We start from the raw sequence: 15,865 nt of genomic DNA on the forward strand, positions 1-15,865 counted from the left end.
TATGTAACATCATTTTATATTTACAGGTTTAGGCATCCAGTGATAAATGGAATCATGCTAGTATGAGTAATAATAACATTATTTTAAAAGAAGGCAACTGAAAAACTGAAAGGTTAAGTAATCCGTGTCCAAAACTCCAATCCACAGTCTTACGGTACAAGCTCCATACTTTTGACTCTTTCTAAAGCTCACTGTATTGTGACTGCCATTATGATCATATTCCCAATTTCAGATATGACTTCTACTGATTAGTCAACAAATATTAATTGATTGCCAACCGACTATGTGCCTGACATCATCTGAGCATTAGATACTTTAGTAAACAAAGCAAATACGAATCTACATTTTAGCTTCCATTCTCAAATGTTAGATCTCTTTGTCACCCATTAGAAACTTTTATCTGTTAAAAAATATTTTCAGATACTAATATTTTAAAGTCAAATATTATATAATACATTCTCAAACACTAGATTAGAATCTATAAGGACTTACACGTCTTAAGTTCATTTGCCCTGTCATTTCCATTTTCATAGCTTCCTGCTAAGGACAAGCTATCTTACTAAAGCATATCCTTTCCCTTGTCCTCTTAGGGATTAAAAAACCTATATTATTAATACATCCATTCTGACTCAGGTCTTTCCTATGAGTACATTCTTCTTGTCGCTTTCTCTGCCTCCTGCCAATAAACAAACATACTGTAGACAATCTACTTAACACAATCAGTGCGTTCATTCATTAAAAAGATGTTTGCTGGTGGTGATCTAAGTTTTATACACTGGGAAAACAAAAATTAATACAACATAGTTATTATCCTCAAGATGTTTACTATAAGCTTCTATGTTCATGATGCTCAAAATTTATTCCATTTACATTCAGTCTAATGCTTGTTCAAAATGCAAATTCCTACCTTCACTCACCAGAGATTTATTTTACGTGGTTCTTGGAAGGGAGCAATCATTCTGTATCTTGATAAGCATTCACATTATTCTGATGCATGCAGGTGACCCTACCCTTGCTTCAATTCTAGTTCGGACTTTATGAACCAATTCCAAAATGTAGTCATTTGGCTTTTTCAAAATAAGTACTATTCATTGAAAACATATTATGTTCCTAACTATGAGCTTTACATTTGTTATTTCATTAATCCACGTAACACTCTTATGGGTGTATATGACTACTGTTACTTAACAGATTTGGAAGCAAGGTCAGAGAGTCTAAATAAGTTTAGCAAATAGTCATATTCATTTATTCAGTCAAAAAACAGTCTCTTTTGGGTTCTGAGAACAAAGCAGTAAACAAGCTGGACAAATGCCTAATGAAGCTAAAATAGGACAGATTTCTCTTTGATTTCAAAATGTATAATCTTATTCATTATGTCATACTACTCTCTTATCCCTGAAATGTTCTCTTCTTCAATTTGGCAAATTAATTTCCATCATGTTCCTTGTGTCTAAGAGCTTAAATTCCAATCCTTTCACAACAGACATTTTTTAATAAAGATTCATGAAATTTTAGACAGTCCAGCTTCAGGTAGCTCAGTAAAACTCTTCCAACTTTGGTTCTTTATTTTCTGTTGGGAAAGAGTCACTACAACCCAGCAGATTCTCAAAGGAGGGTGTGATCCTAAAATTGTTAGTGACAAGGGTGCCAGTTCAGGTCAGAAGACTCAAAAGGCCCCTTTGTTTGGAATACATATATATATATATATACACACACAAACACACACACACACACACACGTATATTCCATATAAGTACATATGTACACATATGTGTATATATATGGAATATACATATATATGTGTATATATGTATGTATTCCATATGTGTATATATACACATATACATATATGTGTGCATATGTACACATATATACCCACATATACACATAGATGTATATGTATATGTGATCCTAAAATTGTTAGTGACAAGGGTGCCAGTTTAGGTCAGAAGACTCGAAAGGCCCCTTTCTTTGGAATACATATATACATACACATATATATATACTTATATGTATACTCCATTGTATTTGCATAAACACTAGAAATGCATACATGAATAAGCAATGGGGTGATGAATTATCTGAAAAGGTAACTATAGAATAGAAGGAAAGATTATTTTACAGAGAACAAGAAATGTATAGGATTTCCATTAAAGACAGGCTTCAAGAGAGAACAAGAAGCCAAAGGTGACATCAATATTTGATCTGGATGTTGACTTCAGAGAAATGGAAGCAAAGTAGAAGAGTAGATGACTTAAGGTGATGAAAGGCATAATAAAATACATTTTAGATATGCCGATTGAGGGTAGTAGCAAATATTTCTAAGAATATGTGAAGTAAGGTATTGGAAACATTGATTTGAAACACATAAGCATCTTCATTAATATTTAACTCTAGCAATAATTATCAACAATCAATAGAATTTTTTATTTAAATACAATGCTTATTAAAATTTATGTGTGTGTATATTTGTATGTTTAATATGTTTACATATACACACAAACACATAATAAATGAGAAACATTTTTTGCTATCATGGAATTCGGAGAATAATGAGAGAGAGAGTTAAGCAACAAATACAACAGAGTGGCACAAGAATAAAACTTCACTATTATTATTAATAATTAGATGCTTCCCATGTGCAGAAACTAATGTGATATCTAATTTATGTCTTCAAACAGAGCTCGTGCTCCTAACTCTTAACTACCAATATGGAAATAGAAATACACACAGAGTTAGTGTAAAGAAAAGTGCATCGAGCTCTTACTAGGAGGTAAAAGAAAGATGTTGCAGAGGAAGTGGTAATTGGGTTGCGTCATGAAGAATGTTTTAAAAAAAGTTATCACAGAGAGAACATGTGCAAATACAGATAACCCCCAAGTATTTCAAGAAGCAAATAGCAGGGCAGTTTAGCTGTACTGGCTGACTTATGGGATGGGATGGGAGTTGTAAACAAGCGTCATTTTCTAAGAGCCCTGAAATCTATTAATGAATTTAAGGGTTTTGATTTTATCTTGGGGACAAGGGAAAGTCATTTAAGAATTTTTTTCTCATGTTAGGAGCACCCTAATATTATTTGGGTTCTAAAATAATCGTCACAATTGTGGTATGAAAATATATAGGAGAGGGCAGAGTGTGTAGGTGTAAGAAAACCAGAATTCTGTTGTAACCATCTATGTAATTGATGAAGGATTATAAATTCAGGTAGGGCAATAGAGATGGAAAGGGCAAGTGGTATTAACGAACTATTTAGGAGGACAACTCAACCAGTGTATAATGACTGTTTTAAGAGTGAATGGCTGTGTTATTAACAATTATGCCAGAAAAAATAGGTACACATTAGGGCTCTTCCAAGCAAGCTGAGACATATGACACCCTAGCTGTAAGAGATGTAAAATCAATGATATAGGATTTCAGAGGAGGAAAGGAGAGAGAATTGTTTACCAGGCTTTGAATCATGGTTCTGCTACTAACTAGCTGCAACAACAGTAGGCAAGTTACACAACCTCTGTATAGTTGTTTCCTCACTTTGAGTGGGGACCATGGGTTGTGTGATAATTAAATAAGTAAATACATGTAAAATATTTAGCATAATGACTAACACATGGTCTGAGCTATATAGTGGTTTGTTCTTAACAGGGGAAACATTTTCTGGGGAAGGGAGAATTTGAGTTGGGCCTTGAAGAATGTATGGAATAATAGCATATGGAAAATATGAAAAGAAGAGAAAATGCAAAGATTGGGTATTAGATGAATTTGAGAAATGGAAAACGGTCCAGTATTATTGAGCTGCACAGTATGGAAAGTAATGAGACATAGACCAGGAGATATAGTGGGAAGGCGCTACACAAAGAACATGAAATGAAAGGAATTTAGACTTTATTCAGTAAGCAATAGAACATCACCGAAGTATTTTCATCAGGGCTGGCCTCTGAAAATAGGTTAGATTTTAAGATGGGGGAAGTAAATGTGGGTAAAGTATGCACAATTATTTGGTACAGGAAGAATTACAACTGATCTTGGCCTTAGCCAATGAACTTGATCTTTTAACTCTACCATATCAGTTCTTTATGAACTCTGCTGCCACCCACCAGGGTCTAACAAGTGAAACCCAGATAAATGTATTGTTTGAGGAAAAAGTGTGACAAGTGAATGAAGTATGGTCAAAATTTATCTCCCATGAATGCTGTGTTGCCTTATATAAATCATAGAATATCAACGTTCTTAGCCTTAAAAGGAATGGGGTTTGATCACAGAGTTTGATGAATATAAAAAATTTAGTTTTCTGACTTTCTATTAAATTTCTGGAATGGTTTCCTGCTGCATATATGTCTACCCATACCCTTAAAATAAAGCCCCATTACTGAATTCATTCTTTACAACCTGTAAAACTTTAATTATCCTTCAGAGATTCAAATTATTTTGTGAGAATTAAGTGAGCAATTTTTGCTTGCACGTACTGGATGCTTAATACATGGTGGCTATTTATTACAACATTAAGATCAGAAATGACCACTGTAGAGGGAAACTGCATAGTGTAGTAGATTAGGGCAAAGAATATGGAGTCTGACTACTTTGTACAAACCCTAGGTTTGACACTTACTAATCATATGGCCCAGGGTGAGTTATTCAGTATATTTAATAGGAGGTAATACCACTACAAATTCTAATGAGTTGTTATTGAAAATTTAATGTGAAAATACTTCCTGAAAAATAATGAATACTGGATAGGCTCACAATAAAATAAATAAATAAATAGAAATGATACTCATTAAATTTTCTTTGGAATATGTCAGTCCAATTCTCAGTAACTATAAGTAACTGAGAATTCTTGGGCTGAGACCACTGTAACTGTGCTTCTAAACTTCAGTCCTTTTAAAATATATTCTTCAAAATTAGCTACTTCTTCATGAAGAAAATTATAACTCTTTTTCCACCATTTAACTTTTTTTTATTATGTACATAAGACTAGGATACTTAGTCTTATGTGTAGTAACGAGATGCTACAAGAATAGCAATAGATTCTCACTAAATGTCTGTGGACCACAATAATTGAAATATTTTTAAAAATACGTTGAACTTGTCATATGTAATAATCTGTACATTAATCAGTTTACAGATCAAAAAAAAATAACAAAAAATCTCTAAACAATGTACTTTATGATTAGAATCTCAAATTTTTATAGTTAAGAACGCATTTTTCCCCCTAAAGTAAGTTGGGGATTCATTAATTATTTAAGTCTTAAATTTGATTGCATTTATTCATATTAATAATTCATATTAAACAAAATATCTATTGCATTAAAATTATGTCACAAAATGTATGTGAATAATCATGATGGCTAAGAGTGGTTAGTGAGTGACATACAGTAAAACAGGTATCTATATTTCAAAAAAGATAAAGTAACAATACTGAAAACATTTTTTAGTACTTTCTGTGTGATAAATTACAAGTAAGTAAGATCATTTCTATAATGTAAACTGCTTCTTTCATTTTGTGGCCTTAGGGATTAAATTGCCTGAGTTCAACTCCAGATTGTATTTGTTACTATGACTGTAAACTTGGGCAGAGTTCTTTACCTTCTTTGCCTTCTTGTGCTTGAGTTTCAAGCATTATTTTAATTGTTAGATTGAAACATGAACTACATTTTTTAATCCTCACAACAATGTATACCCTATGGTTGAATGTCCCTTCAGAAACTCATATTGAAACTTACTTGCTATTGTGACAGAGTTAAGAGTTGGAATCTTTAAGATGTGATTAGGTCATTAGGATTTTGTCTTCATGAATTTATTAATACTATTACTACCTAAATGGGGAGTGAGTTAGTTATTTGAAGAATGGGCTCCTGATAAAAGGATAAATTTGCACCCTATTTGCTCTCTGTATTGCATGATTGCTTGCCCTCTGCCATGTTATATCTCAGCATGAAGGCCCTCAACAGATGCCAGTACCTTGATCTTGGACTTTGTAGCCTTTAGAACTTTGAGCCAAATAAACTTCTATTATTTATAAATTACCCAGTCTGTGGTATTCTGTTATTGCAACAGAAAACAGACTATGACACTTTGTATTGTTATAATCCTCATTACACATAGGAGGAAACTGAAGCACAAGAAGGTAAAGAACTCCGTGCAAGTTCATAGGCACAGTAACAAATAAAATCAGGAGCCAAACTCAGGAACTTTAATCCCAAAGGCCACAAAATAAAAAATGCAGTTTACATTAAAGAAATGATTTACTTATTTGTAATGTAAGTTGTTTTTTAAAAAAGCATGAGATGACTAATTGTGTGTTTACAATATTCATATTAAAATTTTTATAATCACAGTATATGAAATATTAAAAAAAATCTCCCAGGCAACATATTCCTTTACACAAAATAAATATTTAATTTGATAATGAATATGTGCCAACTAGATTAATAATTCCAATACATTTCCTATCTACACAAATGGTGAAATAACAGCTACAGAAATTTAATATTCACTAAACATGTTTCTCTACAATCATTACTTAAAATTCATATCACAAATAGTATGTATTTTTTTCTTTCTTGATGTGTTATTTAAAAGATAAATAAAATGGAGATAGTTACCTAAAAAAAAGATCTTTACACATGAGTGGATCTTGAGTAAATTTAATATAATTTTGAAGATTAGATAAATACTCTTAGACTTCCATTAATTTTGGATGCTAAAGGGCAATAACCAAAACACTCTATTATCTGTGTCCTCAGAAGTCAGATCTTCTAAGTCTCTGCTCATCCTGCTACCACTCTATTGCGTTTGCTGCTATAGAGTAAAATTTTTCTATTCTTCTCTTTATCTGTTAGCTTCTGAAAACTTCTGGTTTCTATTATTTCATTGTATATATTACTTCATAATTCTGCTGCATATTTCTTATGCTTTCTCATTTTGCACATTGCATCCTTGCAGCTCTCTTGTACTCTGATTTCTATTGCCCTTTACTATTTAGGTCTCTCATAAATATATCTCCAGACAAAAAGGACTAATTGGGGCAGTTATTTGAGTATAGAGTGTTGCTGAGAAGAATTTGTTTTCCTGATAGTTTGTCAATTACATCACTGAATGGGCAGTGTATGCACTAGGTTAGGAGTCGTAGGCCAAATTTAAGGATACCTAAAGTGACTGGAAATATAAGGGGGAAATCCTAGAAAGACAGGGACCACGGAAAGGGAGCCATAATATCTGCATACAAAGTGCCCTCAAAGCCTGGCTGACTCTTAAATTACTCACATGTAGGGCAAGACACTAAGAAACCTGATGAAAAACTCGGAGATTGAAAAGTTGTAAAAGTGCTAAGCAGAGATTTCAATTGCTGTCTGGTGCTAGCAAAAGAGAATTTAGAGTTCAAATCCTCCCACGTGAGAGGGGCTTTGTAAACACCTCCAGTATTTCATTATTTAAAAAAAAAAAAAAAAAAAAAAGACAAGGCTTGCCCTAAAATTGAAGATCACCAAGGATAAGGAATATGCCCTAAGACTAAAGGCAGTGCCAAAAATCCCCACATATCCTAACAATGTATAAGTCAAAGTCTCCAAAAATACAGGGTAGTTAGCCAATTATTTCACCACCTCCTAGAATAATAATAAGGAATGGTCAGATGGACAAAACAGAATCTAGAGTCTTTACAACAAATCTGCCATAATGATTTACATGTAATATTAACAATAAATTACTAGATGTACAAAGAAAAAACACCAATGCGATTCATATCAAGTAAAATAACAGTCAATTGAAGTAGACCTGAATATGAACCAGATATTGGAATTAGCAGACAAGAATTTTTAAATAATTATTACATTTAGGACATAAAGGCAAAATAGTCACAATAAGTGAAAGAGCCTCTCAGCAGAGAAAAACTGTTTATTTAAAAAAGCCAAATTCTAGAACATAAATGTATAATATTTAATGTGAGAAATACACTGAATGGATTCAATAGCAGCTTGGAGAAAGTAGGTAAAAGATTAAATAAACTTGAAGACAAATTAATATGTTATTCAATCTGGATACAAGAGAAAGTAAAATCTTATAAATTACAGAGCATTTCTGATCTCTAAGGTAGTGTCATGCAGAATACACATGTAATTGATGTTCCCAGAGGGGAGTAGAAAGAGAAAAGGACAGAAACAATGTTTAAGAAAATCATGACCAGGACCCCTTAACTCCAAATTTGATTTTCAAAGCACATACTTGTAAGCCCCAGATTAATGTTTTTTAAATACCACAGTGGCACGTTGTAGTCAAACTGCTAATATTTTAAAAGGAAGAGAAAAATTTTGTAAACATCTAGCAATGAAAAGACACATTACCTATGGTATAATAATGATATGAAAATTGAATTATTAGAAAAAATAAAAGTTTAAAGACAATGAGATAAACTTTTTAAAGTACTGAAAAAAATGCAACAAAGGAATATCCATTAAGAATTTCATATTCAGAAAAGTATCTTTCAAAAATTAAGGAAAACATGACATCTTAAGGTAGACAAAAACTGAATAGATTTGTTGCTACAGGTCTGCATTACAAAAGATGCAGTTTTTCAGTCTGAAAAGAAATAATAACAGTTGAAAACTTAGGTTAATGGAAAGAATGAAGACTATTAGAAGGTAAACATCTGGGCAAATAAAGAAGATTAACTGTTTTCTCTTCTTGATTCCTTTAAATATAACTGACTAATTAAATCTAAAATAATAAAAACAATATTTTGGGATCTATTTATTTGTTTATTTTTTACTATTTTTTAAGACAGAGTCTCACTCTGTCACCCAGGCTGGAGTGCAGTGGCGTGATCTCGGTTCACTGCAAGCTCCGCCTCCCAGGTTCATGCCATTCTCCTGCCTCAGCCTCCCAAGTAGAAGGGACTACAGGTGCCTGCCACCACACCCAGCTAATTGTTTTGTAGAGACGGGGTTTCATCATGTTAGCCAGGTTGGTCTTGATCTCCTGACCTCATGATCCACCCACCTCAGCTTCCAAAAGTGCTGGGATTACAGGCATAAGCCAGTGCACCCGGCCGTATTTTGGGATTTATAATGTGAAAGATTAGCATATGTGAGAATGCTAGCTAAAGGCTTAGATTGAATTATATTACTATAAAAGTCTTACATTTATGATAAGTATTATATTAATTCAAGGTAAGATATGATAGGAATGCATATTTAGTCCCTAGAATAGACACATACACACACACACACACACACACACACACACAAAGAGAGGGAGAAAGGTGGGGAGAGAGAGAGAGAAAACAAGTCAGTAGAGGATGCCTACATTTTACTTTAGCCACTTCTGTCTTATACCATCTAGCTCCTTGCCAGAGCAATAAGGCAAGAAAAAAAATAGCACAAATATAGGGGAAAAAAAAGAAACAAAACTGTCTTTATTCAAAGACCACAAAATTATGCATGACAAAAATCCTAGAGAAAATTAAATTATTTTACAAATGTGTGAATAATACATCCTTTAAAGCTATGATAATAAATTGAGGAACTGACATAAAGGGAAACAAATACATCAATGAAAGTGAGTATGAGTCTAAAAATAAATACAAACATATGTGGTCAACTTTTTCTCAACAAGTCATCACAGACATCTAATGGATTTTTTTAAGTCTCTATAATAAATGGGGCTATAGTGGTTATGTACAAAGAAATCAGGCATCTTGATTCTACCACATACCATATGTAAAAGTTAATTCAAGAATATCACAGAATAATGGTAAAAGTTAAAACACTGAAATTTTCAAAAGTAATCCTAGAAGACTATCTTTCAGAGTTTGTGATAGTCGAAGATTTCTTAGAGAATATTTTTAAAAAAATAGTGAACTTCAAAATTTAATATTTCTGTTCATGAAAAGTCATCAGTGGTACAATCTCAGCTCACTTCAAGCTCTGCCTCCCTGGTTCATGCCATCCTCCTGCCTCAGCCTCACGAGTAGCTGGGACTACAGGCACCCGCCACCATGCCTGGCTAATTTTTTTGAACAGGCTCACTCCTGTAATCCCAGCACTTTGGAAGGCCAACGCAGGCAGATCACAAGGTCAAGAGACCGAGACCATTCTGGCCAACATGGTGAAACCCCATCTCTACTAAAAATACAAAAATTAGCTGGGCATGGTGGTGCGTGCCTGTAGTCCCAACTACTTGGGAGGTTGAGGCAGAAGAATTGCTTGAACCCAGGAGGTGGAGGTTTCAGGGAGCTGAGATGGTGCCACTGTACTCCAGCCTGGCAAAGAGTGAGACTACCTCAAAGAAAAAAAAATACCATTGAATCATTCGGTTCAAATCTTCAATATCAAAGAATTAAGTTATTTATCTGCTACATTTCTCTACTCAAGCATTACATGATATATACATAAACAATGTGATAATAAATTTAAGATAAAACAAAGGTAATAGTGTAATAGTATCATTATACGATTGCTAGTGTACTCTGAAAACTCAGCTAACACCCAAATAACACCTGACATCTAAAAAAATACTTAAAACATTCCACAGTTTTAAGTTAAAAACATGTATTAAATAAAAAGGTTTTCTTACTATCTTTAGTGAATTCACAAGAAGAGACTATAACTGAATATGTGCTGCAGAGGCTTTAGATCCATGAACAATACACAGACAAAAATATAATCACAAAAATTAAGCAACAGAGTAGAGTTTCAAGCCAAATGTTTCATAACTTTCAAAAAAAGAGGATGACAATAGACCTTGTTGTTTGTTTTTCTTTTCTTTTTTTCTTTTTTTTTTTTTTTGGAGGTGGGCAGGGAGTCTCGCTCTGTCGCCCAGGCTGGAGTGCAGTGGCATGATCTTGGCTCACTGCAAGCTCCGCCTCCCAGGTTCAAGCAATTATTCTGCCTCGGCCTCCAAAGTAGCTGGGACTACAGGCACGCACCACCACACCCAACTAATTTTTGTATTTTTAGTAGAAATGAGGTTTCACCATGTTGGCCAGGCTGGTCACAAACTCCTGACCTCAGGTGATCTGCCCGCCTCTGCCTCCCAAAATGTTGGGATTACAGACATGAGCTGCTGTGCCAGGTCTAGACTTTGTTTATTTATCAAAATAACTCAAAAGTAAACAGAAAATTTCTATAAACTATTTAGTATGCTTTATGGCCTATTTTTTATCTCACAGTCTTTCAAAAATGTGATTTTAAGGTTTTTTCCTTCCTTTTATTCTAATGTGATTGATTTTAGGAGAACTGACTCTTCTTCACTTTAAAAAAAAAACAGTATCTTCTTAAGATCATATTCCCCTTAGAGTGAGAACTGATTTTTATGGATGTTAGGAGAAGTGAAACAATTGTAAGAATGAAACTCTATTCAGGAATATACAGGGCTCTTTGGCTAACATGGTCATCTCTACAGCTCGCATATCATTTCTGTCAATGGAGATCCAAGTATGATGCCTGATATTAAACAGTATGCAAGTGGCCTATAGGGTTTCATACAATTTACAGTACAGGAAAACATAAAGTGAGTATTTTTCTAGACTAAAGGCTGTCATTTTCAGTTTTTATTTTTTACTTATTAATCTGTGTATTAACTCTTAATTGAAAAAAGCAAGACAAGCAAATGATAAAAATAATTTAAAAAAAATACTTAATACTCCTCCCACTCCAGTCCTCTATTCCATTTGTCTTTCTCTCCAGAAGCAGTCATGGTGTCCAATCTCTTGGCTCTCCATCCTGAATTATTCTGCTATTTGTAAACAAACTATTCTATGTTGTATATAATAAACGAATGTAACTACACGGTTGAGAAATATTTCAGAAATGTTTTCACGGTTAATAATACAATTTAAAATTCCAAGATCCAAACCATGAATTTCAGAAGATGTGTTCTTGCTTCCCATGCAGCTCAACTGTAGGAACCCACACATAGTAAAGTATTTTGAAAAGCATAAAGTGTAACACAAGGGGGAGGTTCTAAGCATTGCTTTTGAAGTGGAAATGAAGCCACTTGGAGGTTCTTGGCAAACAGGAATAAGTCTCACCAGTGGCTTTTCTCCACTCTTGCTTTACTTCATGAAATGGAACTCAAGCCCTAGCTCATGGCCCTCTCAGCGGGACACAGGAAGAGGTGAAAGTGACTGAGGCACTATTGTTCTGTATCCAAACTAATATCTGACACTACACATGGTGTGACCTGGAGCAGAGCTGCTATAAAATGTAATTCTCCCTTAACCCCTCCATGTAAATCATCAGAAAGCTTCCCTCCACTGATTTAAACAAATTTGGTCTTTGACCTCTAGAGTCAGAATTGGCCGCAACATCTCTTTCAGATGGTTGTGGTATTGAGTGTTTGATGTGTGTTAAGTATCATAAAACACAATACTATTTCATGATAGATCTTCAAATAATGCTACATATGTCCAAAGTCATGGTAACAGTCTCTTTATTCCATGTAAATCAGTAGCATAAAATACTGCAGGTTAATGGAATAATGCACTTTGTTGTATCAAGATTTCACATATAATGCAGCTGTGATTTGTAGTGTTGTTCAACCAGTTGCAACACCTGTCAACATGCTTCCTCTAGTAACTTCAAAAGGCTTCCAATAAATACCAAATGTTTAAAAGAGTGCTTGTGTGTATAGGTAAGAATTTTTCTAGGTCTGTGATTTTTGGTATTTTAGCAATAGGATTGGTACAAATATTCATAAACCAATCAGCTGCTTAATAATTACAAACATTCAAATCTGACAGTTTGAAATGCCACGGAAGACTGTAAAATTACATTTCTTCAGTTTTTTTTGAAAAAAAATTAACAATATACCGAACAATTTTAAATAAAATTTAATCTCTGTAGTTAGAGCAAGTTTTCCAATCAAAAATTATTTTCACAATTTCTACACAATTTTTGAGGGTGTTTCAAAGAGTTTCAACAGATTATAGATATATTTATATATACACATATACATATGTTTAATATCTCTGAATTGAAATGAATTTCAACATCTCTTGGTAAATAACGTTTAATAAACTGTAATACAGGAAGATATTGTATTGAATATAGTATTAAAATGTTTTGGCACTTAATAGTTCAAAAAATTGTTTTATTTAATTGAGACCAACTGGCCTCATTGCTTCTTATAAACTTTGCAATATATATTCAGTAAAAAGGAATAAAAATGAACAGATGTTTCTCCTTAGAACAGGCAGACAAAGATTTTTCTTACACAATAAATCATCTGCTAGTGGATTTCCAGGACATTGCTTCAGGCTGTTTAGGTATAAAACTTACAAAGATAAAAAAAAGTTTTACCTCTGTATGGATCCAAAATTGGTAAAGAAGGTTGAATTGAAGATGAACAGCATATACTGAAGGGGGTATGAAGAGGGCCAGGGGAGAGTAGAAAATCTGAAAGAGAAAATTAAAAAAAAATTAATTTGCATATATGAATTCTCAATGCTTTGTTAATGGTTCAATATTCTGAATGCATATTTCTTTAGCAAATATATCTCATTCTATATACTGTATATTTTATTGCCATGTTTACTTTGCAACATTAATTTTCCTCATGGTGATACAGTTACAGACATGTTGGAGCTAAGGCCACTGGACTTTGATTTTGCATTTAATATTGTTTAGTTAAAATATTATATGTTGTGTGTTATTTCCTTAATTTTAAAAAGGTTGGATGTGTTTTCTGGAATTAAAGGGATTTTTTATGTACACACAAATACTCTCTTTATGTTAAAAAATGTAGGAATGGATGACTTTATACCTTTGACAGCTCCCAAATTCTGTATTATTACCTGGCATTTTCAATAATAATGTGAAATTATAATAAAATAAATTAATTTCATACAAGGAGAGGACAGCATATACTTTTCCTTTTAACTTTGTTTTTGTATGATTGATTGATGACATCATATCTCTTAATTTTTTCGAAGTTATTAGGAAGGAGGTATGATATGGTTCCATGGTGAAAACAAATTTTAAAGGTCCATATTATGTAATAAACAGAAATGCCTCTTCCTTACAAAGACAACTTATGATTAAACCACAGAACTGGTTAGAATTAACTAATGAGCATGATCTGCTTGTTCTGCTAATGACTTTGATCCCCAAGAGTGGTTTCATGCTGGAAAGAAACATTTTATTAAATGAGAGACTAAATAACCAAATAAGAATAAAATGAATCTGACTTTCACTTTACATTTCTAATTTTTTCGAGTTTATACTTCTGAAAGACTGGATGTTTTAAAAATATTTCTTCTGAGTATTAGAATTTTATTTTAAAATTATTTTGTGACTTGTTCTCAGTTATGCAAAATGTAATTTCAAGGATGTTTAGCAATGATTATACATGTAAAACTCGTCTAGTTCTTGCTTTGAAACTTGTCATAAAAATTTCAACTGTCATCATAAGTAGAATGTTTTTTTAATATAAATGTGTTATTAAGCAATGGATTAGATTAGTGAGAAAAGAATACTGGGCTCTCATTCAAGAGATCACTTTTTAGTCCATGTTTCCACTAGAGACTCTCTCTGTGATACTCCCTAAGTTCTTAAGCTTCTCTAGGCTTCAGGTTCCTGAAATTAGTGGTGGAGGGGAAAACCATTTAAAATATAGTCATCCTTTTTGTTCCAAAAGATCTGTGATACTATGATTTGATTGTTTCATAATATATTAAAACAATTATCTCCCAAAATGTTAATAGCAAAATACTTGCAAAACATATATGGCCTATGATATAAGTCCTCTAAGTTGAGGAGTGTTTTGGAATCTCCTCTTTGAGAGGTGAGAAAAATATGAAACAACTTTATTTTGGATGCTTAATAAGTAGTTCTGTTTGGAAAGACTATGCATAGCAGATGAATGTTTATAGTTCATTATAATTTCCCAAAGTGTGGAGAAGCAGTCCCTTGAAATAATAACAGCTATTATGGAAAAAGTGGTTATAAGATCAGATAAGTCATGAAGTGGTAAATTAAACAACTGAAGTTTCTTTAACACAGGTCTTTTAAGAGCTTTTACCATGCTAATGTGAATCACAAGTCTATTAGCACACAGAATACTTTCTTGATGAGTTTACCATAGGATTAGATTTTCTGAAAACTCATTTTATGAAACAGTGTGCTAAATCTTATATATCAGTAATGTAATGAGGAACTGACCAATGGAAAAATAAGCTCACTATGAATTCCAAAATACTATATTTCTAACAAAAAACAAAGGTGAGGAAATAATTCACATGAATCACATGAGTGATAATTTCTTATGATTAATACAGTTCTAGAAAAGGAATCTAATGACACAATCAAGGTTCTAATTTTTACAATTGAAAGCAGCTTAGTAAATGTGGTCCAGGTAGGAGAATTCTCACTTTTCTTCTCTACCTCCAAACTTTGCATTTCCAAATCCTATATAACTTATAAAACCAATTTAAAGGCCACTTCCATTATAAATCTTTATATGGTACTAAGTTGACTGAAGAAATTTCTCCGTCCTCAAACTCAGAGTAACTTGGTAGCTGGATTAGGCACATGATACCCTTTACCAAATACATCCATATCTACCATGCATTCAAACCCATGTCATTCTGACTCTTAGTTTCTTTAGCTTTAAATTACACTGTCTACCCTAGGTCATTTTATTGTCTTGTAGAAGTCATACATAATAAGGCTATAATGGAGAAAAACAACCCAGACCTATCTATGTGTTTGAGGAAAGAATGAGTACAAGCCTGAAGGCGATCTAAGGCTAACAGACAGCAGATGAGTGGATTTTATTCTCTTACTAAGTGAACGTGGCGAGCAGGGGTTGTGTGAGACAGTATCATGAAGCAAGAAACAATATGGCATTTAGGGGAAGCTAAACATATTTGCTA

The 15,865-nt window shown here is 33.1% G+C and overlaps 1 protein-coding gene across 2 annotated transcripts in view; it reads right to left on the minus strand.

The window, feature by feature from the left end:
* The window catches only part of AGMO (alkylglycerol monooxygenase), a 404,065-nt gene that overhangs the window by 202,634 nt on the left and 185,566 nt on the right, over positions 1-15,865 (minus strand). For both annotated transcript variants that reach the window (XM_518978.9, XM_009452691.5), the window contains one exon: positions 13,293-13,388. In XM_518978.9, coding sequence (XP_518978.4) covers positions 13,293-13,388 — 96 coding nt within the window. The remainder of the gene's footprint in view (positions 1-13,292; positions 13,389-15,865) is intronic.

The sequence above is a fragment of the Pan troglodytes genome, chromosome 6 (genome assembly GCF_028858775.2).
Source record: "Pan troglodytes isolate AG18354 chromosome 6, NHGRI_mPanTro3-v2.0_pri, whole genome shotgun sequence".
Lineage (NCBI taxonomy): Eukaryota > Metazoa > Chordata > Mammalia > Primates > Hominidae > Pan > Pan troglodytes.